We start from the raw sequence: 25,172 nt of genomic DNA, 5'->3' as shown, positions 1-25,172 counted from the left end.
ATCGGTTGAACTATTTGAGAATTGCGACAATACTACGTGTATATTGTAAGTGTTTTTTTCATAGTAATTTCAACACTACATGTACGCTATATCGTTTTTTCTATGAATATGTTTAGAGAAACATACCTCAATTTGTGAAGATGAATTCCCTATTTTTAGCCAAACATGCCTAAGAGAAAGTACAGATAGATAGGAGAAAAAAATGTATTAGACATTGTGCTATCAAATTATTTGTGTGCAATATACGTACCTATAAAGAAAGACAATGATGGAGTAAAATTTATCATCACACCATTCCAAAGATTGTCCCAACAAAACAATCAAACTGTTAAAAACCCCTCTCAGACAGCCCAGTCAAGTTGGCTACAAAAATCTATTGCAATTTGAGAGAGAGAGAGAGAGAGAGAGAGAGAGATAGATAGATAGAGAGAGAGAATACCTTTTTTAAGTAGAACAATGCCTATCCTCGAAACAATCCATGAGAATCAACAGGTTTTTCATTTTGGTTTTCTCGGGTGTTGGCACTTGGCAATAGTCAGATGAGAAGAAAACAGTTTTATGTAAGTGGATTGTGGATGTGGAACAGTTATTGAACGTGGAGTGAATTTTGTGTGGCTTAAATTTACCATCCTACCCTAGGCAGTTAGTCCGTGGAAAGCTCTAAGAAAAGTAAATATTGTTATGTCAATTTACATATTTGCCCATGAATTTTTAAACATTTTGTTCACACATTTGATGGGTATTTTTAGAAATAAAAAAGCATGACAAAAAAGGGGGACACCAAAGTGGTGCTCTCCCTTTATATATTAGAATAGATACTAGCGCATGCTCGTGCCTGAAGGCTCGGATTGAACAATAAGCAAAGGGAGCCAGGGAGGACATGTTGTAAGGGGCAAATAAAGCCAATGTTGTACGGCTGAATATCCCAACCCCAAAAAATCAAAACAAAATTGGAGTGCAAGTAGAGTGGAGTGCAGTTGGCTCCCTTATACTCCCATGCATACCGTTTGATTCCCGTAAACACCTATTCCCTTTCCCAAGTCCCCTAGGATAGAACAGATTAGGTTTAACAAATAACAAAAACCAAAAGAAGTGGAACAATCTCTCAGGACTCGTGCTATGCACGGATTTGATGATGTCAACTAACTTTAAGGTCATAGAATTTCATAACAAAATGTATAGAAACAAAGTAAAATACGGTATATGCGCATAACAAAATGAGGTGCACAAAATATTCAAACAGGTTAAAAATTTTCAAAATCCATAAATCACCCGACACACATACTAAAAATTAAATAAAGTTAAACCAAATATATATATATATATATATATATATATATATATATATATTTGTAAAACTTAACCTAACAATTAAAATGTCATTATGAAATTTCTAATGTCTTAACAAAGCTGTTTCACATTACACAAAACTTTTTTTTTTTTTTTTATCAGCACATTACACAAACATGCTACCTCAGACAAAGCAGTGGTACTGCATTAGGATTTCAAGGGACAGTGGAGACCTCATAAAACGATTTCACCACAGAAGGCCCCAATGAAGCAACTGTAGGGATGGCCATCTCAGCCGATCCGTCCGTATCCGATCCGTTATCCGTCCTGAACGGATCGAATTTTTCAGAGATTTTTTTAATATTGGGGCGGATTCGGATTTATTTAAAATAAAAAAAAAATGGAGATCGGATCGGATTCGGAGGTAAGTTTGCCTCCAATCCGCCCCGAATCCGATCCATCCCGATCCGCCTCCGAATACCCGACCATATAAATACCTCTTATTTTGATTTTTGAGGGTTAGTCAATAGTCAATCTCCTACCCAGCCGGCTTCACTTCACACGAGTCTCTCTCCTACCATTTTCGCTCCACTGTCTCCGTACAGAAGCTACGCCGTTTCAACACCCTGATCCTCATCTTCCGATTCGCTACATTCTGGTCCTCCGCCGCTGCTTTCGATTTCATGCTCGTTAACCCTAGGGGACCCGATTCCCCTTGTTGGTACGACTTTGATGCTATCAGGTATGCATACATACACATATTAGTTTTATCTGTGTTTTTTTTTTCAATCAGTTAGCTTCTTTTTTTTTATCGGATTCCAATCTGTATTTTTTTTCAAATTCGGATTCGAATATCCAATCAGATCTCCGTTCTCCGTTCGGAGCGGATTCGGAGGCAGGTGGAAGGTTCGGATTCGGATATTACAATATCCGCCTCCGATCCGCCCCATTGTCATCCCTAGAAGCAAGTTTCCAGCACGATGAATCATACCACCGTGTTTTCATAAAAAGTAAAAAGTAAAAAATAAAAAATCATGCACCTCACGATATTTATTGCTGCGTCACAACAAGAATTATGACTTTGTTCAGGCCCCGATCAGACATCGTTAGCAGCACACACGAAATCAGTCTGGAGCATCACGGTACCGTGCGCAGTCACCATAGCAGTGGACCATCGGCAAGCGACAGAGGCCGGCTCGCGGCCCATGCACCTTGCCGCATCTTCCTGCGTCAATGTTAAAAGTGATTTGAATATTTAGTTATTGAATTGAGAAGGGAACTGAAAATTTGAAGTTAGTAGGCGGTGCATGGGTTGATCATTTTTGTTACAAGTAGCATGAGGAGTTTCAATTATTGGCAACAATTTCAAATTGTGACCGTAAGGGAAGATGGAGAATTATTTACATTGCATTCTTTACATAGGCATCAGCTATATAATTTCAAATTTTCATTCATAGAAAAGCGATCGGCATTCTGAAGCCTCGGAATGGCCGGCCATTAGATATCACACATGTATTCTCTCAATCACTCTCCTTTCTCCCCCAATCTCGCGAATAGATCTGAACTCCGTTTTCATGTCATTCTTCAATTTTCTGGGTAAGATATTTTACAATACGTGTGTATATATGTATGTATATGTACACACATGGGGAAAGATGAAAAATAAAAACATTCCTGTTCATACAAAAGAAATACACGTACATATTTTGAAAACTTCATTATTTGAGAATACAACCCATTTCGTCTATATACGTAGCCAAATAACCATTTAGTCATTGATTTTTCTTGAATCCCACTGCTGAAAAAGCTCTTTTCACAGTTCTAACAGAAAAGCAAATGTAAATAAACGTACATATGAGATCGTTCTTTCTCCAAGACTTTCCAGCAAGGTCGTCAATTTCTTTCTGAGTTCGCAGAACTCATTGCTGAAGCACCTGTTAATACAGTTAATATAGCACTGAAGTTGATTGCTAACTTCCCCAAAAGTCTATTCCAGCAAAATCAGGTAGATTTAGCATGACAAATAATACTTTTTATAATGACATTTCGATCAGAAAAACTTCTTCTCGCGTATTGGGGTTCAAATCATTCCAGAGTTTAGTTAATATACAGGAACAGTCATTGTGGTTACACATAGATAGAAGCTAAATACAACTAAAAAACTGTTTCAGAGATGTAAATGATAAGCCACTAGAGTCATCCTCCTATACAGCAAAAGCTAGCATCAAAAAATCCTCTGCACAAGATAGGTAAGCAGGACACACACAATCAGCTTCCGCAAAACCTGAACAAAATAGCCAAAATGAAAAAAAGAAAAAAAAAACATCATTCAGCAGCCCCAACCAATCAGATTCTTGAACAAAATCCATGCTGACCCAAATTTCCAAGCAGCAAATGGCCATACTAGTTGACAGTTGACACCAGACACTATCCACGCCCTGATACATATAAGTTAGGGTTTCACTTATATTTTCTAATTCCCTTCTCCTCACAGCCGCACCCCACTTACCTCTCTCTCTCTCTGATTGTACTTGGGCTGCCGCATGCAGTTCTGCGAATGAGCCTAATCACTAGAGAGCTTCTTCCTTCCACAGTTCCCAGATCTGTTACAGCTTTTTCCTTGTGCGGTTTGATACTATAGCGTTATTTTGTGCTTAGATGTAAATTTTATTAACTGTTTTTCGTTGGTTATTTCATTGTGTTTCACCTCTTTTATTGTTCCAGGCTTCACACTTCAACTGTTCTCTCTGAGTCCAAACTGTTTGCTGTTATGGAGAAAACAGTTGAATCCGAACACTCTGAATCCGAGCTGTTTCGCCATTCTCCCTGAATTCAGCAATTGAACTGTTTGCTGTTCAGTACGGATTCCCAATTCCCCGCGGGGATCCCCCTATTCCTTGTTTGGGGCAGGGATGGAAGGTAAAAATAATTCCTCAGTGGAGATCGGGGCAGGGACGGGTGGATTTGGGTTCGGGGATCGGATATGGGGAGGAAAGTGCCACCTCTAATATTATGCATCGATACCCTTGTTTTTTCAACACTTTTATATGCCTACTCTACAGTTGGCCGTCAGAATCTTTGGTTGGACACAGAATTTCATTGATAGATAATAGCGAGTAGGCATCGTGCGACGCACGATAATGACGTGCCCATTGAATTTTCATGGTCCATTTTTTGTTGGCAAGTAGAGATGCGATGAGTTATATTAATTTATGTGTTAAGCTTTACGGTGGTTGTGTAGATGTGTGATGAATTATGTTAATGTATGTGTTAAAGTAGGTTTAGGCAAATTATAGAGTCCAAAAGATTTGCCTTTTTGCTTTGTAGTGCTTGGTTCCCTCATTCAGCAATGGCGTAGAGTAAAAAATGGCGAAATCAATGTCGTAAAATACCACAAATGAGCGAAGCTTCACTCAAACAGAATGCTGCATAAATATAACCAACCGTTGAACTCTTTACCTCTTCTACAAGTTTTTCATTTGTCTCTTTGAATTGTTGGGATTCAGCTCGCAGCAAGTCACAAGACTCGCAACTTGGATGGCGTCCCCAAGTATGGCCAACTTGTCATTTTTGGGAGGTCTCCCGGGTTCCAATAAAGAGCTCAATTCTAAAAACCTGCACAACAGACATCATTCATCATTTTAAAATCCCCAGAGAGAGCTACAATGCAAGAACTTTGTATAAGAGGGCATGAAAACACATGGCTAACATAAATAGCACAATGAATATGAGTCCTGACAGCCAAAGTCAACAAGGAAGCTTGAGGACATGCGAACACTCAAGAGTTGAGCACAACAAATAGGTCTGAGCACAACAAATAGGTCATACATAACGGCAAACCTACGTGCACAAAATATAACTTCCATAATACAATCAAAGCATCTGGCTGAAGTTTCAACATGAAATAGGAACTCTGCAAAAGCAAATAAGTGAAACTCCATGTTTGTTATGAGACAAACAAACTAAAGATGCAAATGTAACATTTGCCCAAAAAATTAAATCCAATTAATAATCAGACAAAACTTAGATGATAAATTCTCTTAAATCTTACCACAAGATATTCACCAGCTGTCAAATTGGTCATGAACTGATCCCATGCCACCAATCACAACAAAAAAACATAACTACTAATTAAGTAAATATCATGATTGGAATGAATCTAAGAAAAAAACCCTACATCACAATGGTGTAGTCGTCTTGTACAATAAAATCCCTTGGAAGAGGCTTCCATGTATGTAGGTTCTTTGTGGGCAATCTGATACTAACTTCATGCCCACCTAAAGCCTACAGAATATTGTATGTCCATATTTACAGCAGAAACACACCTTAAGAGCACTGCCAAGAATCAGGATATTTGAGTCTAAAAATTTCCATCACATTCCCTTCAAAGGACATCATATCCGAATTTATTGAAAATACTTGGTGTTCTAACAACCTGTTTTCTCTTTGTTTCCTTTCCACATACTCATGAACCAAGAACACTGGAATAACTCCAAAAACTTCACCTATGGACAGATAAAACATCACCTTGGTGTTCTCCAATATGAAACATTCCAATAAGGCAATCACTACTTCAGAAAACACAATGGCCACGTTTCGTTGTCGTTTTCAAGAATTCGAAAGTATCTCATCAACGCTTCGATAAAAATTGGTCCTTTTTTCAGAATCTCACCGAAAAACAAGCTTTGAGAACAGTCACCAGAACCGGTTTTGGAAATACCTACAAAGTAGAGCCAAGTATCAGTGCCATACTACTGAAGAAAAAAACAGGGCTACACAAGACCAAGTGTAATCCCCTCCTTGAATAAGATCTCTTGGAAGAAGCTTCCATGTATGTAGTATCTTGATGGGCAATCTCATGCTAACTTCATGCCCACCTACAGCCCACAAAAATGATGTCTAACCATATTTACAGCAGATACACGCTATAAACGCACTGCCAAGAATTAGGACATTAATGTTTACAGATCTCCATCTAATTCACTTTCAAAGGACATGATGTCCAAACTTGTTTTAAAATACATAGTCTTCTCCTACCAAGAAGTATTATCTTTATCTCCTTTCCGCACACTCATTAACCAAGAATAATGCAACAACTCCAGCAGACATCACCAATGGCAAGATGTCCTATATGGAACATATCAACACCTTCTTGAGAAAACACAATGCCCTTGTTTTGGTTGCCGCTTCCAGTACCAATAATTCACAAACATATCTTAAATGCTTTCATAAAGATTGATCCTTTTTCAGAATCTCATAGGTAAGCAAGTATTTTAGAACAGCCATCAGAACCAGTTTCAGAAATAGCAACAAAACAGTGCTCATACTAAGTTCAAAGTATCAGGTCAATACTTTTGAAGCGATGCCAAATATTACTCGAGCAACTATCCATGTTAAACCACATATCTACTACCTGTTTGTAGTTATCCTGCAAAATCACAATCCATATGTTCCTTTGGACGGCAATGGATTCATACAAGTCAAACCCAACTTAACAACACCAAGTTACACGAGCCCATAACCAAAACCTAAAAATATCACAGATTAACATCCAAAGCACATCAAACCAATAAACCAAAACATAAAATCGAGACCCGAGCACGAGAGGAAATTTAGGGTAAAAAGGCATCAGAAAACCCTATATCCAGGGGAGGAGAGAGAAAGAATCAACCTTGAGAGAGAGAGAGAGAGAGAGAGAGAGAGAGAGGAGGTAGGAGCACCGGCACCGCCATGGGGACGAAGGAGGGGAAGATCTGAAGAAGAGGAATTGAAACGGGGTCCCTCGATTGCCACCTCCACCAGGTCTCAAGCTCAGCACCTTATGATCAGCCTGCATAATAGTATCTCTATCGCTACTGTCTGATTACGGTTCCTTGGTTGCTAGCGATGATTTCGATGCGGTCTTGCTCCCAAACTCCGACGCACAAGTATGTCGTTCCGAGATCTATTCCAATCGATCGTCCTTTCCCTTATCGGCCATAGCTTCTACTTTTTCTCGGTTGCATCGGCGGCTGGAAAGAGGAGAGAGAGAGAGAGAGAGAGAGAGAGAGTACGTGATGGAGAGAGACGTGAAGGAGCAGGCAAGCATGTTCACTGTAGGGATAATAGTGAGAACAGGCTCTCTCTCTCTCTCTCCCTGATCACCGACCTCCACCTCTGTTGTCTCTCACTTTCTCTCTCACCTATGTCTAGGGCTTTCAATGGGGAAGACAAAGAACCAAGAGAGATGAGAGAGGGACGTGACCAGATATGACGAGAGATGAGAAAGGGAAGTGAGGTTTCTGACCTGATCCACTCGCTACTCTCTCTCTCTCTCTTTCTCCCCCATCACCAACCTCCTCCTCTGTCCTCTTTCGCGCTCTCTCCCTCTCTCTGAAAGTGATGTGAGAGGAAGAGGGTAAGACGTACATACATCTTTCTGTACGAACTTGTAAAGCCCAAAAAATACCCCGGCTCAAATTTAAAATACCATGCACAAAAAACAAAAAAAGGTTTTTTTTGTAGGACACAAACGGAATTGTAAAGAAGTCAGAAAACCTAGTAAAGTAATTTGAAAATAAACTAAACAGTGCGTGAACAGTACCTGGTCCCCACCATTAAAACTGACGAGAAGACTGAACTACCCCCCACCCTATAACCTCATTCTACCCAGCCAAAGGACTTAATTGGAAAAATCAACCTAAATCGTCCAATTCAGTTTAAGCATCAACATCTCCATTTATGCTCAGGGGGGGGATAAAGATGACATAAATGAGTTCCACACAAAGACTAAAAACAACACGTACTAAACTCCACAACTAAAGAGGAACCTAGACAACTAAATAACAAAGAAATACGCAGTACCAGTAACACGAGAGCAGCAGAAATTGACAAGCTGTTAATACAATCAAAACCTTTGTGGCCTATTCAGAGAGAGAACTGATCACCAAAAATAACACAGACAAATAGGGTCACTATGCTACATTGCTACTAGTTCGACATTTCCTTATACATGCCAAAATTTAAAATTTAAACTAGTCATCCTCATACTGCAAAACCCAGCACCAAAGTTCTTTATAGCGACAGCTAGCACCAAACGGTTGACACAAGATTCAATTCAGGGCACTCACAATAAGCTTCAACAAAACCTGAAGAGAGAGAGAGAGAGAGAGAGAGAGAGAGAGAGAGAGAGAGAGAGAGAGAGAGAGAGATCAGCTCTTGGCTCTAACCAAAAAGCCAAAACAAAACAGCAAAAACAGAAAAAGTAAAAAAAAAAAAAAAGAGTGATCCAGTAATGTCTCCCCACCAATCAGGTTCTTTAACAAAAATCATGTTGACCCAAATCTAAAACAAACAAAAACCCATCTTCGTTGACACTGACACCAAACACTATCCAGAACCAATGATACAAATTCGACAATGCACTTCATTCTACTTAAATAGTGCATGTTCAGAAATAATCAGCAGTTTCATCCAATTGAACAATCTGAAAAAAGTTGGTACTTGGTAATGCTATAACAATATTTATCCAGCAAGAAGAGGTTCATTAAAAATACCATGTAGGAAGCATAGACAAGCACTGACTTGACAAATAATTCATGAGCACATACTTCAAACTTGGTCTAAAGATTCATGAGTACACTACCAAACAAATACAACACCAAATTGTAACTCCTCTAGCAAAAGAAACGGAGCTCCACAAAGTTGTTGAAGGTGCACCACAGGTGAAAATGGTAATGCAGTAGTCTCATGCCTCACTTTGGTTAAAGACCCACTCCACAGTAAAACATAACATCAATGCACCAATAAACAAGATAACATTATCGTGATTGACCAAAGAGATGCTAAACAAAAAAGTAACCACAATCTTAATCTCTTCTAGTTTGCCTGCTACCTTATGCCACACGTATATCAAAATGAGATTCAATTATGAAACAACCAACTATAATACGGTGGACCAGTTCTTGTCTCTTAATAATACCCGACAAACAAGGTAATGGAGAAAGCAGAGGCGCTTCCACCTGCATGGTAATGGGATAATCAGCGACAGGATCACAAGGTTGGTATGAACACTTCCCATGCGGCCATGCTTATGCTCCACATGATACTATAAAACGACATACCTTTTTGCTATGTTGGTAAAAATTATGATCAATCTCTTCATCAGAACATTGTTTTGCATCTTACAGAATGCAACTCATGCACTCAAATGTTTTGAGACATTTATAAACTGAAAACATCATGCTTGTTGCAATATGTCCTGCTTGTTTTGCATTCAGTAATAGGTAGTAACTGTTACGTACATGGGCTTTTAATTTAACTAATTCACAGGGTTATGTTGCATACTTTTCATCACCTTTTAATCAACAATTGAGAGAAAAAATATAGAATCGATTTAACATGTTTAAGTGTTACATGTCCTCCATTTTATTTGGAAAACAGACGAGTCCACATGTATGTTTTACTCAGCTACGGACCCAAAAAGTGAAGCTTCTACCTCGTATATATGCATGTAAACAGTTGTTCTCTCCTATGAGACCAGTACAGGGTAAAAAATTTAATATCCTCTCTTTCAAACTTAGCTAAGAAAGGTTATAGTGAAAGGTGACAGCATGAGACCAGATCAGTACAGAGGTTATTGCTTCGTTTGTTCTCAATTTCACTATCTACTTTAGATGATGTCAGCAAAATTTGGCATCAACCCTAAAGGTTAATTGAGGGAAGCTAGCTAGTTTTATGGATATTTCTGAGGGCTCCTGACCTGTAAAATAACTTGGGTTCCTCTTATATCTACCAGACTGAATGCCTTTGATCGTGAAGTTCCAAAGACAGAATTTAAAGGAAGATTTAGCAATGAACAAACAAATTGTTGTATTATGAAGGTAAGGCACGATCGTTTCAATTACATTGGAGTTCTAGGATTCATTCTCCTCATAAGATCCTTCATGAGACTGCAAGCTTTCCTCTGGTCTAGGGTGGAATTGAAACACTCATTTGCTAAAATTAGCTGGGAAAGTCTATGTTGCTAAAAAGGAAGCCCAGATGGGTTTTAGATTATTGAAAAACTGGAATCAGGCTACCATTTTGTGACATCTTTAGGATTTGAGTGAGTAACCTCATTCCTTATGGGTCGAACGGGTCCGCATGTATGTAATTAAGGACCAAAGCTTCTGGGGCATGCACCTTCCTTCTAATCTACCATCTATCATGGTCCCTGAGGAAAACTTTCAATCTTAAAAAACTTTACGATAGTCGCTCATCAAGTATAACTATGGGGATGGCTGCTCTACTTTTCTATGGACTGGCAACTGGCATCCTTCGGGTCCCCCTTTTAAAAGGTTTGGTCAATGGTGACAAACTTGTTTACAACCTTGTTACATCCTTGGATGCAAAGGTGGCATCTACTATCCAAAATATCCCATGGCATTTGAAGGTTTCATTGGAGTAGAAACAGACCTTTGAAACATAGCGCACAAAAAAATTGTGCATTTGTAAGCATATATGCACTCATTGTTTTTACCCTTCAGCTCGCTTTTGTATCTCAAATTATACATGAATTGTACTTGCATTTGAGAAGAATTTGTAGGAAAGAAAGAAAAAAAAAAAGTAGGTAAAGCAGTCAATTTGTAAGTTGTTTTAATCAGGCACGAGAAAGGTAGCACAGGGATACATTCAGGGATCGGGTTCCAACAGACGCTGCCAACACATTAATGACTGAATCAAACGGCTATGAGACAGCCATGAATGCCAACCCATGAGATTTATGAGAACGATGTCGCTCCATAACATTCTCTCTCTCTCTCTCTCTCTCTCTCTCTCTCTCTCTCTCTCCACCAAACTATTTACCAATTACTAGGAAAAAAGATCTGACTTTATGGTTTGTGGAGAAATTGCTTTGAATGTGCCATATATGTAAAGAACTCTAACATATGTAATTCAAGAACAGTTCAGAAATGCTCAAAGCCCTATCCTTTCTTCTTTTTTTCTTTTTTTTGAGACAACCTTTTTATTTTTTTTGATAATCAAAAAGGATGGAAGGGGGCAACCAGCGTAGCAACTCCCCTTGGGCGTGACCATAGGGGCTCCCCACCCTCCAGTGGAATGTCCGGTTCGAGCCATAGCTAATGTCCGTGAGGACAGGCCAACACCACCTAGGTACAAGATGGCTTAGACTCCACCCCCATCATCGGTGAGACTCGAACCCGAGTCTCCGCTAGGGGGTGTGGTGAGTTGAGCCATCCAGGCTACCACCTTCGGTGGTTTTTGAGACACCTTAGAACCCAATTTTTAAGTGATATCTTGAACTTCTGTGATTTTGGGTGGTGGTAGATGATTTGATGGTAGGAGATGTTTGATGCCGGCGGTAGCGGTGCTCTTTGACAGTGGAGGAGGTTGGGTATTGGGGAAGATGGGACAGGCAATTGAGAGAAGAGAATAGAATCGAGAGGGGCAATAAGGTAACTTACTCTTATCAACTAACCGCAAGAAACGGGTTATTTAGAGGGGAACATGGTTATACCATTAGACAATGCCATCACACTGAATGTCATCAATTGGGCATGGCTGGGTGTATCATAACCGTTCAATTCAGTCATTAATGTATTGGCAGCCATTTGTTGAAACCTCCAGGCCATATGGAGAGAGGATCCTGATCCTACATTCACTACTTGGAAGCATACACAGAAATAATGACTGCCACTGGCATATAAATGAGAATGAGCTCACCCTAGTAGCCCCACTGTTTTGAAACAGTGGTATGAGGTAATTTCCAATATTTTGAGCCATTACCTGATAGAAAATACTCAAGAGAATATTGGAATTGTTACTAAAATAATTTGACTACTAACATATAAAATTAGACTAAAAAGTTACATAGAAAATAAACCATTTCTAGCATATTGACTTCTGGTACACAGATTCACAACATTAAAGACAACAATGATGAACACTAAATGGTTTATGTTGAACACAAATGAGGAAACCAACTGAAACCGTTAAGACGGAATGAATTTTTTTGCACAAATGCATCTCTAGCACCAGTTACCGACATACCGTTAGCTCAAAAAAAAAGGTATCAATTTGATCCACTCATAGACATTAGCGCTCCTTTCTCTTCTTTCGATATGTCACTCATAAGCATGTAACTCACCCAAGCCACATGCACAAAACAGCCAAAAGTATTCGGACTGCAATTCAATTCCAGAAAATAAAAGTGGTGATATGCTTAAACAAACTTTTCATCAAAATGGAAGGTCTCTATGGCAAAAGCACATGAGAACCATTAACAGTTTGCATAATTTCAACGAAATTAACATGATAGAAACAAATGCGACCTCTCCTTCCTATTAGCCAACCCTTTCTTACAACTCAATATAAATGGGTTGTCGGTTATACCTATTATAATGCCTCCCATATTTTAATGACATGGGGTTGGCTCCTCCTTAAGTAGCATTACAAGGTCTTCCCTGGAGAGAGATAGAGATGGGATTGAAAACGAGAGTCTAATGTTCCATAATCTGATAAGTGATCACAGTTAGACAAAGTTCACTCTATCCGAAACATTCTCTTGGAAGACTTCATCTTCGCCATTGACAACTTTACCAGTCCATAAAACATCATGGCACACGTCTCAAGTAGCACCTCAAAAATTTCCCTTCAATGGCGAGAAATGTCATCCACTTAAGAGTATGCGAGAATAAGTGATGAATTTGACAATTGTAAGTTAATGTATCAACAAGTTACATACCATAGCCTGATAGTGAGCCCTTGCATTCCTTTGAAAATCAAAAAATCCATAGTCATTGTGATAGCTATGTGTAGATTATTCCGTAGCGGTCATTTTGAAACTCCACTCTATGAAGTTTTGAGATTTGTCATATTCTTTGTCACCAACCGATTATGTTCAGGGTTGCTTGTTAAACTTCAACATCCTAGTAAATCTTTTCTCATTAGCACTCATCCTCAAGTTCCATCCTAACTCCAAAAAGGGGTCTGTCTACATTGCCCCAAAACAACTGATTGGTCAAGATATAGAATGCAAACTCCCTGCATGCATATGAATATAGCCGGAGTTTTAAAATTCTTGACAAAAGAAAATCAAGTAAAGTGTCTTATATACTTATTATCTTACTCCAACCAATGAAGCCGCCTGAGAAAACTTATTCAACAAGTTATACAACTCGTACAATAAATCGAGTGCCTTGGGAGTGTTTGTGGTACACGGATTTTGTTTAACAATATCAACCAATATTTGCTTGGAATCTAACAAATCTTTCAGAATCTCAGTCTTTAAATCATTTGCCGGTAACAAGAGACGAAAAATGTGTAAATCAACAAAAAAAACTCGATGAATGATTTAAACTCACTAAGTCAACATGAATTGTCTTATCAAACTAGTGGAAGTGCCATATTACTTGTTATTGTAAGTTTATTATCCTATGTGTAATTGACAATCTTGTCATCATCTTGACAAGAACCTTGTCGAGATTGTCAATTCTACATATGATGGTAAGCTTAAAATAACAAGTAATGACACTTACACTAGTTTGATAATACAATTAAGTTGACTTAGTGTGTGTAAATCATAAACAAGTGAGTTTATCGGGTTCTTTTCTTGATTTACATATGCTTCGTCTCTTGTTACCAACAAAAAATTTAAAGACTGGAATTCTGAAAGACTTGTTAGATTTCAAGCAAATAGTGGTTGATATTGTTAAACAAAACCAGTGTACCACAAACACTCCAAAGGCACTCGATTTATTATACTAGTCGTATAACTTGTTGAATAAGTTTTCTCAGGCAACTTCATTGGATGTAGTAAGGTAATAAGTATTTAAGACACTTTACTTTGTTTTCTTTTGTCAATAATTTTAAAACTTCGGCTATATTCATTCATATGCATCCAGGGAATTTGCATTCTTCATCTTCAGCAATCCGTTATTTTGGAGCAATGTAGATTGACACCCCTTTTTGGAGTTAGGATGGAACTTGAAAAGGAGTGCTAACGAGAAAAGATTTAATAGGATGTTGAAGCTTAACAAGCAACCCCTGAACATGAACGGTTGGTGACAAAAATACAACAAAACTAAAAACTTCATAGAGTGGGGAATTTCAAAATGACCGCTACGAAAAATTCTACATGTAGCTATCACTATGACTATGAATTTTTTGATTTTCACAGAAATGCAAGGGCTCACTATCAGAATATCATTAACTTACAATTATCAAATTCATCACTTATTCTATTCATCACTTATTCTCGCATACTCACAATTATATAACTCTTACAGGTAGTGATCACCTTGCTCACCATTGAAAGGGAAATTTTTGAGGTGCTACCTGAGACATGTGCCATGATGTCCTACGGGCTTGTGAAGTTGTCAATGACGAAGAGGAGGTCTTTCAAGAGAATGTTTGGGAGAGAGTGAACTCTGTCTAACTGTGATCACTTAATCAAATTATGGAACACTATACCCCGTTTTCAACAATTATTTCTCTCTAGGAAAGACCTGGTAACACTACTTAAGCAGGAGCCAACCCCATGTCATTAAAGTATGGGAAGCATTATTAGAGGTATAACCGACAACCCATTTATATTTAGTCGTTAGAACAGGTTGGCTAATAGGAAGGAGAGGTCACATTTGTTTCCATCATGTTAATTTCGTTGAACTTATGCATACATCAAAAAGGATTTGCTTATATTCAGCATAGATATATCTGCAAAATGTGAAAGTTCCAAAATATAGGGGATATAAACTTGAAAATGTTAAAACTAGGTAAGAACTTACAGCATCAAGAATCATTTGCGGCATTTACTGCATCAAGAATCATTTGCGGCATTTGAATAAAATAAGCCTAGGAAGTCTCAACAGAAGGATCGAACCGAACCTTACCGCCTCGGACCTTAGTAGCACGAAGCAGGTGCGGGGGCGCGGAGGCACCTAGAAGCTCTAAGGTTGGGAGCACCTGAGGAATGTATATAGATTATATAAAAATATGTATATAAAATATCTTTAAATACTTAACCATTAAAGGAAAAGTGATACTTATTGAAAATTTTCCCGATCTCAAAAATGTAATCATTGGAAGTTATATATTCTCAATTTGTATTCTTATTTCCACCCTTAAAAGTAAGAGAATAACTATCTTAACGGCCCGATAAGCTCTCATCTTAGTTAGGAGCGAGCTCCCCTCAAGCTCCCATCTTGGGAGCGCCGAATCGAGCTCCCATCTAGGGAGCACACCCATTTTGGAAGGATCCTGCTACTAAGCCTCGGACAACGAAGTCGGAAACACAAAACTTGATGAAATGCAGCAAATCCAAAAGCCTTTTCATATTCACATACTCAAGGCAAAGCAAACAGAAACTGTTTCCAGCAATATGAAGCAACACTGGCTGGTCCCCACTATCAGTCTCGAGTGGTACAACAATATCTAGGCCCCTTATAGATGTTGAGAAATTCCATTTCTTGAACAAATCATAGGTGCAAAGGATGCCATACTGAAACCACAATAATATAGTGCCTATTACCACCAGGCTCTCGTGCTAGGGACAAAAACCCATGCCAAGATGTAATTTTTCCCAATGATTAGACTGTGGATGATACAAGTAAAGGAAATCATCCTAGCATGATCCTAATAGGAGCTTATCATAGGAAGGCAAAGCCGCAGAAAACTAACTGCTAGATGTAGGCTTCAGAGAAGGTGGGTTGAGGGAAACCCACTTACCCGATTGGGGGTCAAAGACTTTAGCCCACAGTTCCGGGTCACCTTCATCATTGTTATCACCACCCATCACATAAATCTTCCCATTTAGGCCCACAGCCTCAGCAAGGCATCGAGCAACCTTCATCGGGGTACTTCCGACCCATGATTGTGATTGTTCTCCAGGAGAGGCAGAGTTGGTATCCCAACAACGGACCTTCCGGTAATACAGCTGAGAAGCATAAAGGTCAGAGGATGTACCTCCAATACAGTAGATAGTAGAATCCACCGCTGCACAGCTGTTGGAAGTCAAAAGCCTTTTTGTATAAATCAGAACGACAACCGGTATACCATCATCATCCAAGCCCGTAGCCCGTAGGACCTCTTTCTTCGCTCATAGGGCTTTTCAGTGCCGTTAATGGCGAACAAATTCCACTCCGTTAGGTTGTATTTGTTAAGTACTCCAATGCAGGTAGCAAATCTCTGATGAGCAAGGACCAGGAGGATAGGGAGAGGAGGGCATTTGAAAGCCTATCTGCTCTGGTCTAGGGTTTGATTGATTGAAATCCGATATTTGGGAAAGACAGAGTTGGTAACCCAGCTAATTATCTCCCTAGTCTCACAAGCTTTTTTTTTTTTATAGTATCTCCCTAGTCTCACATGCTATCAAGTTCAACCGCAACTTCATAAGTAACTGTCCGTAGATGATATCTTAATCCAGTTAAACATAAAGCCCTTTAGAATTCTAAAATACCTTGCCAAAAAATCAGTTTAGAGTTGACTAATCTTGATTTGTGGATTACAAATTAGAAGCAAAAATCAAATATATCAAGGGATGTTCTCATGAATGTTCCAAGGAAATTTGCTTGTAACTAATAATTTAGAGATCCCTAAACAAACCTAAGTATTACAAAAACCATACCTTAGTATAATTAGTTCTCATATCCAAACATAAACCTGAATAACGTTCTAAATCACATAAATTCAATGTTAAAATAAATAGGATACTGATACTTTACAAGAAGAAAATACATACTCTTCAAGATCCTCCACAAGCAAGACAATCCCCATGGATGGAACTCCTCCGTCCCTGCAAAATGAACACCCATTCAAATCTATGGAGTTGATTTACCAGAACTTAGGTATGCACAGGATGTAAGCTCTTTTGCCTATTGACAATAGAGTGTAAGCTCTTCTGCCTATTGACAATAGAGTAGGAAACTCACTACATGTGCTTCAGAATTGACATTCAAACAATTAAATCAACCCCTTAAAGCCAAAAGTAATCGCTAAATCAAACCATAACTCCAAATGACCAAACCGACGGCATGTTCTTGGCATGCCGTTCACAACACCAACAAAAACCCAAACATCTTCCCCTCAACCTTTTGTCCCCAAACCCATAATCTGACAACCGCCTAGATCATCAAGTTTCCAGGAAAACGAGCAAGTTAAAAAGTTTAGTATGCTTGTTCTCCATGTACAAACACCAGAAACACTTATCTTTCATAGAACATTTAACTAACTTGTTATGTTGTCAGTATTACTAACACTCCTACCACACCAACATCGTACATCAAAAAGGTCTTGCTTATACTAGCATAGACATATCTAGGGCTATTAGCTGAGACCGGAAAACTGGTCTGAACCGGAAAATCCGGACCGGGCCAAAATTTTCAAATCGGTCGAATAATACTGATCCGGTTCTGGTTTTAAAAAAAAAATTTTGAAAACCGGTCTGGTTCCCGGTTCATGTGTTTTAAAGACCGGTCGAAACCGGACCAGTTATATATATATATAAAATCGTAGAGGAGGGGAATCGTATGAACTGGAACTCTAGAAGGCTCTCTTTACCACTGGGTTACCCACCCTTTTGGTGTATATTGGTCTAATAAATATATTTATTATATACAATTAATCAATATATATATATATATATATATATATATATATCAATACGTACCAATTGCTGCCCTAATTTCATTTCACACTCGCGACTCAGCCGCACTCCAGCCTCCACTCTCCATGGCGATTTGAATCTCTCTCTCTCTAATCTCTTCTGTCAACAACGAGGAACAACCGGCACAGATTCTCTTCGACCCACCACTCATAGACACAGGTCTCTCTCTCTCTCTCTCTCTCTCTCTCTCTCTCTCTCTCTCTCTCTCAGTTTTTGATATGTTGTTGAATGGTGGTCTATACTACATACCCATGGGGGTTTTGAAGGTGAGGGGTGGCCATGCCCCCTTGCCCCCAGTTTAACCTCATCTTTGCCACTAACCCAGATTTTTTCACGTGTTTCTTCGGTACTAACCGGAGGAAATGCATAATCTGCTTATCGCAAAGACAGTATTGAATTCATAAATCATTCTAACTTTTCCACCAAAAAAAAATTTAGATGGATGATTCTGTTGTTTTGGCTTTTGATATGTTGTTGTTTCTGCTGTTATTATTATTTTTTAGATGGATGATTTTGGGGTTACTATTATTGGATCTAATAATGTTGATAATGAACCCATCATAGTGGATGAACGGAGTCCGAAACCAGTGTTCTAAAACTCAGTATTCCTTGCCGAGTACTCACTCCAAGGTGCCTGGCAAAGTGAGTAGTGAGTTTTAGAATACTGTCCAAAACGTAGGGCTAATCAGTCTGAGATCATTTTGATAAATTGAAGAAGGTTCTAGGGCAAAAGCAAAAGGATATTTGTAAACATTGTCGCCAACAATATACTTGTGATTCAAATGCTAAAGGGACATCATCAAATGAAAACACATATTAAGTTGTTGTGTAGACAATATGAGTTAAGCCAGTTCAATTTGAAGAACCTAGATAAGAAGCAAAAAACCCTAGGGTTTGAACCCGTAAATGGAGGTACGGTTCCAAAACTTACCGTCGTTAGCTTTAGTGTGGAGTCATGTCGAAAGGCCTTGGCTGAAATGATTATCCTTGATAAATTGCCCTTTCGTTTTGTTGAGGGTCAAGGTTTTAAACGGTACTTATACGTGGTGCAACCAAAGTGGGACAATCCCCAAGGTAGATTAGTGGTTGCAAAAGATTGTATGAAAATATACCAAGATGGGAAAAAATCTTTCAAAAAAGCACTTAAGGACCAACGAATTTGCCTTACCACGGACACTTGGACTTCTCTTCAAAATCTTAACTATATGTGTCTTACGGCCCATTTCATTGATTGTGATTGGAAGCTTCACAAAAAAATTCTTAACTTTTGTTTAGTTCCAAATCACAAGGGTGAGACACTTGGTAAGGTGGTGGAAGAATGTTTGGTGGAATGGGGGATTGACAAATTCTTGACAATCACAATCAATAATGCAAAATCCAATGATGGCATAATTGATTTTTTGAAGAAGAAAACCACGAAAAGAGACTCCACTATTTTAGACCACGAGTATTTACATGTTAGGTGTTGTGCTCATGTATTGAATTTGGCTGTCCATGAGGGGTTGAAAGATGTTGATGTGTAATTGCAAGGGTGCGCAACATTGTGAGGTATGTGAAATCCTCACCGCAAAGGTATGCCAAGTTTAGATCATGTTGTGAGAAAGAAAAAATTGTTTCTAGACTTGTGCCATGTTTAAATGTTGCTACTCGTTGGAACGCAACATACTTTATGTTGGAAAGAGCTTCCATGTTTCAAAAAGCTTTTGAGAGATTGGAAGAAGAAGATAATCTCTCACTTAATGTTCGTGTTAGAGAGGATGAGATTGGTGTAGATAATCAATTGGAAGGGGAAGTAGATGGTGGGTCAAGGGACATTATGAATTTCGAGAAACAACATGAGAGGGGGCAAGGGAAAGAGAGAGGGAAACATGTAACACATGGTACTCCCAGTAGTGATGATTGGAATGTTGTGGAAATGTATGTTGAAGTTCTTAAGGTGTTTTACATTCTAACCGAGAAATTTTCGGGTTCTTTGTATGTGACAAGCGATACATTTTTCAAAGAGATCATGACCATAAAAACTGCAATTGCTAAGTTGGAAAATAGTGATGATCCTAAGTTGAAGGTTTTGGCTAGTGGGATGAACAAAAAGTATGACAAGTATTGGAGTAAGTTTGAAAAAATAAACTTTTTATTGTTGTATGCTAATGTTCTTGATCCCCATTACAAATTTGTTTATATGAGACAGAGCTTGAACAATCACAATGAAAAAGTGTTGTTGAAAATAAGGTTATTGAGATGAAGGAGGGGATGCTAAAGCTTTTTAATTGGTATGAGAAGAGAAGTATTGAACATGGGAAAGCACAAAATGTTAGTGAGTCCTCTAGAATTGAGAAGAATACAAAGGAGTATATGAATTTTTGTGAGGAAATGGACGATAAACTTGAGCGACACATGGAAGAGGAGAGTAATATGGTGAGCAAATCGGAGTTAGAGAGGTATTGGTTGAAGAGTAAGGAAGACTCTAAACTCCATGGTGATAAGTTTGACGCATTGGCTTGGTGGAAAGTTAATTCTCCTAGGTATCCCATTCTCTCTCAAATGGCATGGGACATTCTAGCTATTCCGGTATCTATTGTTGCATCCAAATCTGCTTTTAGCACGGGAGGACGTATTCTAGATCCATACCAGACCTCTCTTTCTCCCAAAGTGGCGGAGGCCCTTATTTGTGCACAAAATTGGTTGAGGAGTCCTACACAAATATCTCTTCGAGAGGCACTTGATGAGGTGGAGGCACTTGAATCCGGTAATACTCTTTAACTATAGCTTAACTATATGAGTTTTGTTTTTTTAGTTCATGGTTTAACTTGTTTTGCATTATAAATTTTTTTGTCATCTTTCAAGATTTTGGAAGCATTGAAGGAGGATGAATCATGTGTCACTCATTTGTGATTAAAAAAAAAAAGGAGTGAAGAAGAGATAGGTAAAGCTAAATAACTAGTACATTTAAATGCCTTATTCAGTTATTCTTTTAAAGTTTTTAGCATTTTATTATCTAGCATTTGTTTATGCAATTCTAAGTTTGCACTTTTTCATTTACATAAATAGAGATGTGTTGCTGTGTTGCTGGAAATAGAGAAGCTTGCTGTGGTTTTTTTTTTGATCCGCAGCTTGTTGTGGTGTTGTTGAATGCTGCTAATTAACTAAGTGTTGAACATCCATTTTATTTTTCTTGTTGGACGTGGCCCATGGTTTGTAATTTAAAAGCCTATAAACAGTGTAATGGGCTTAATTATGTTTTTATGGGATTTTTTTGTGGTATTGGGCTCAAAATTGATCATTTTTTGTTGGTCCCAAAAAAAGGAGTTGAATTGTGGGTTTTTGGTTGATATTTTATGGGTTGAATTGTGGATTTTTTGGTGTGTTGGGCCCAAAATGTGGCCCATGAATGAAAACCGTATAAGCCGGTCGAAATCGGACCCTATTATCTCAACCGGTCCCGGTTTCTAAAAACCCCAAACCGGAACGGGTCGAAACCCGACTGGTATCACCCCTAGCTATATCTGCAAAATGCGAAAGTTCCAAAATATAGGGGAATATACACTTGAAAATGTTAAAACTAGGTAAGCAATAAGTAGGAAAGATGTGAACTTACAACACAACTGCATCAAGAATCATTTGTGGCATTTGAATAAAATAAGCCTGGGAAGTCTCAACAGAAGCATCGAACCGAATTTTACTGCCTCGGACAACGAAGTCAGAGACACAAAACTTGATGAAATGCAGCAAAACCAGACGCCTTTTTGTGTTCACGTACTCGAGGCATAGCAAACAGTAATTGTTTTCGGCAATATGAAGCAACACTGGCTGGTCCCCACTATCGGGATCAAATGTCTCGAGTGGTACAACCCTCTCTAGGCCCCTTATAGATGTTGAGAAATTCCATTTGTCGAACAAATCATAGGCGTAAAGGTTGCCATATGGAAACCATAATAATCAAGTACCTACTACCACGGGGTACTCGTGCCACGGTGCCAGGGACGAAAATCCATCTCATGATGCAATTTTTCCCAATGATTAGACAGTGTATGATACAGGTAAAGGAAATCATCGTGGCATGATCCTAATAGGAGCTTATCATAGGCAGGCAAAGTCGCAGAAAACAAACCGCTAGATGTAGGCTTCGGAGAAGGTGGGTCGAGGGAAACCCACTTACCTAATTGGGGGTCAAAGACTTCAGCCCACGGTTCCGGGCCACCTTCATCATTGTTAACACCACCCATCACATAAATCTTCCCATTCAGGGCCACAGCCTCCGCAAGGCATCGAGCAACCTTCATCGGGGTGCTTCTGACCCATGATTGTGATTGTTCTCCGGGAGAGACAGAGTTGGTAACCCAACGATGGACCTTCCGGTAGTATGGCCGAGAAGCATAAAGGTCAGTGGATGTACCTCCAATACAGTAGATAGTAGAATCCACCGCTGCACAGCTGCTGGAATTCGAAAGCCTTTTTGTATTAATCCTTTTTGTATTAATCGGAGAGACAACCGGTATACCATCATCATCCAAGCCCGTACGACCTCTGTTTCGCTCATAGGGCTTTTCAGCGCCGTTAATGGCGAACGAATACCATTCCGTTAGGTCGTCTTTGTTAAGTACTCAAACGTAGACAGCAGATCACTGATGAGCAGAGGAAGAAGGACCAGGAGGATAGGGAGAGGACGACATAGTGAAAGCCTGGCCTGGTCTAGGGTTTGATTGATTTGGCGATTCGACAGGGAGAGTGGATTTGGCAAGACCGAGAGTGATTTTGGCAAGACCGGGTATGAATGTATGATTGATTGCGTTTTTCGATATAAAAAGTGGAGAAAAACTCAGCACACACCAAAATAACCCAAAAGGGCCGTCGTTTAAGCAGGGAAAGGCATTGCTCCTGCAACTTCCAGCACTACGCACCTCGGTTGAAATTGTTCATGCTTATGACACTTGCTAACTAGTAGCTTAAAATTAGTGTTTAATATGTGATCCTCTTCTTAATGGTACGAAAGAGAATTACCCGTGCTTACGATATCCTCTCGACTAAACTTTTAAGCTAACTACAAATAACTATCAATCTGCTTATGAAATTTCAATAAATACCAAGTAAAAAAGTTAAAATAGCATTACTATGGATTCCCACCCCATACATTAAACCCATCTGCTGAAATGAAAGAACATATTAGAACTCAGAAATCAAAAATCTCAATGTAATTTCAATTACTAATCATTATCAAACGCCATAAACTAACTATATAAAGATTAAAAAAAATTAGTTCGGACCATGAGAAAAAAACAGGCTATCGAAAAAAGCTACAAGGAACTCAGGCTTAGGATTTGGTTGAAATACCTCAGTGTAAGCAATCACCGGAGGTATAGTGTTTGTCCATGCCTATGGCACTACCTATCCCAATTAGAATTGGCTCAATTTGTTGAAAATTATATACCCATGAAGTTACTATTTTGAAATTCAATTTCTACCAAGACTTGCATCAATTTCTACCCATGTAGGCACAGGCAACCTGATGATAACAGAGAAAGGAAAGGAGAAAAAAGAAGAAGAAGGGTTTGAAAATACATCGACCTGGGCGCGGACTACACTATTAAACTATCATGCAAAATGGAATGTTAAAAGGAGTCAAAATAACAAAACTCGATTATGTGTAATATTTAACAACACACCCACCCACACCAAAAAAATCACCCAAACTTTTTGAACACTCGGAACAGGCACAAATTCCACCTGAAACAGCAGCTAGATTGAAATTTAAACACTACTTGCATCCTAAAAAGAAATAAATACCAAAAAAATCACAAATGAATGTTTCACACGACTTTCAAAAAATGGTTTCTTTGTTAGATCCATTACCTTTGCTTTCACAAAGCTTTCTTGGCCTAGCCTTCTTCAACCAGCTTCCTCGGAATGAATCAAAAATCCCAAAGGAATGTTTCTCGGCCTAACTTCCGACGGGATTTGTAGATCTCGGTGGGGATTCGAAAAATGACAGTAGAGAGAAAGAGAGAGAGGGGGGAGACCCAAACAACAGGAGCTAGAAAAAAGAAGAGATACCATTTTTGTGAAATATTTGAAAAATTGTGGGCACTTTCTTAAGAGAGCTGGAGAGCCCACATCAACCATTGGATCAAACAAATCTGAGTCGTTACAACAACTTGTCCCACACCTTTCTGTTTTATAATAGAGATATTATAAAATAATATAAAATATCGTTAAAAAATTAAGTGCTCCGATTTTCAATCCGTTTGAATTGATGCAAAAATCTTATTATTTTGATCATTTTATTTAAAAAGGGTCATAATTAATTTTTGACTTTAGAATTCTCATACGAAAGCTTTAGTTCTAGAGCTTTCTTAGGACCTAAGAAAGCTTTAGAACTAAATGAATAACAAATACTTTAGAGTTTTCATATGAGAATCCTAAAGCCAAAAATTAATTATGACTCTTTAGGATAAAATGATTAGAAAAATAAAATTTTCGCACCGAATCAAATGGATTAAAGATTGAAACACTTAATTTTTTAACCATATTTTATAATATAATATATAAGTTGGGGAACTGTGTCTTTCTCTGCTCAAATGACGGTGTTTTGGGGGTATTTTGACCTGTGTTGCAAAGTACTTATTTCCGGTAGAGTCGGAAATAAGTTTTTCTCTAAAAATTGATTCAATCATTTTATAATCACAAATATTTACAAAAACTCATTCACATGGGAAGTTCATGTATTTTCATTTTCCTAAATATTGAAACAATACCATGTTATCTAGTACTCAAGAGTTGAAAAGTTTAGTTGAGCTATTTTTCCCATTTTGATTTGTGATTTGTTCCAAGTATATAAATAATTAATTAATATTGACGCTATGCTTTTTAACAATAATTAATAATAATATTTCTGAATGAACCCATACTTACAAACTTCTGGAATCACCACTACTTCCAAACTCCATTCCGAATTTCTTAGATTTTTCATTTTTTTTACTTTTTAAAATTGGGAGAGGGAGGGAGGACATGAGAGAGAGTGTGTGAGAGAGAGAGAGAACATGTGGCCCTGTGGGTGAGGGAGAGATACATATACACACATATATATATATATATATATATTTTAGGAGAATATGGGTCAAGAACGTGTGACCGCGTGGCTGAGAGGGAGAGAAAGAGATACTTTAAGAGAATATATAGGTCAATACTTTTTTTATTTGCTTCGTTTATCTTATATGTTTTATATTTGCATATTAGTAATTTGAAC

The 25,172-nt window shown here is 38.4% G+C and overlaps 2 protein-coding genes and 2 non-coding genes across 4 annotated transcripts in view; all 4 read right to left on the bottom strand.

The window, feature by feature from the left end:
* The window catches only part of LOC131312870 (protein PYRICULARIA ORYZAE RESISTANCE 21-like), a 98,938-nt gene that overhangs the window by 33,374 nt on the left and 40,392 nt on the right, over positions 1 to 25,172 (bottom strand). The window lies entirely within an intron of this gene.
* LOC131312871 (transcription factor bHLH34-like) lies at positions 3,321 to 21,661 on the bottom strand. Its single transcript, XM_058340877.1, has 3 exons — positions 21,528 to 21,661; positions 17,009 to 17,062; positions 3,321 to 4,905 (listed from the first exon to the last, which is right to left on the bottom strand). Exons 1-3 carry the CDS (start codon positions 21,557 to 21,559, stop codon positions 4,755 to 4,757), a joined length of 237 nt encoding a protein of 78 aa, XP_058196860.1. The 5' UTR covers positions 21,560 to 21,661; the 3' UTR covers positions 3,321 to 4,754.
* Positions 5,518 to 5,622, bottom strand: LOC131315446 (small nucleolar RNA snoR103). The gene has a single exon (XR_009196773.1). It is a non-coding gene; the product is annotated as a small nucleolar RNA snoR103 (small nucleolar RNA).
* Positions 6,118 to 6,223, bottom strand: LOC131315447 (small nucleolar RNA snoR103). Its single transcript, XR_009196774.1, has one exon. It is a non-coding gene; the product is annotated as a small nucleolar RNA snoR103 (small nucleolar RNA).

This window comes from Rhododendron vialii, chromosome 13a (assembly GCF_030253575.1).
Source record: "Rhododendron vialii isolate Sample 1 chromosome 13a, ASM3025357v1".
NCBI classification, from domain to species: domain Eukaryota; kingdom Viridiplantae; phylum Streptophyta; class Magnoliopsida; order Ericales; family Ericaceae; genus Rhododendron; species Rhododendron vialii.
The sequence above is the reverse complement of the archived record's forward strand: the minus strand, read 5'-3'. Positions and strand labels throughout refer to the sequence as shown.

Excerpts from the sequence above, each read along its gene's own strand:
- LOC131312871 (XM_058340877.1), bottom strand. The coding sequence starts at position 21,559 with ATGCCACAAATGATTCTTGATGCAGTTGTGTT. Across the intron at positions 17,063-21,527 it reads ATTCTTGATGCAGTTGTGTT|GGACGGAGGAGTTCCATCCA; the intron begins GTAAGTTCACAT and ends TTCATTTTGCAG. Across the intron at positions 4,906-17,008 it reads CTTGTGGAGGATCTTGAAGA|GTTTTTAGAATTGAGCTCTT; the intron begins GTATGTATTTTC and ends TCTGTTGTGCAG.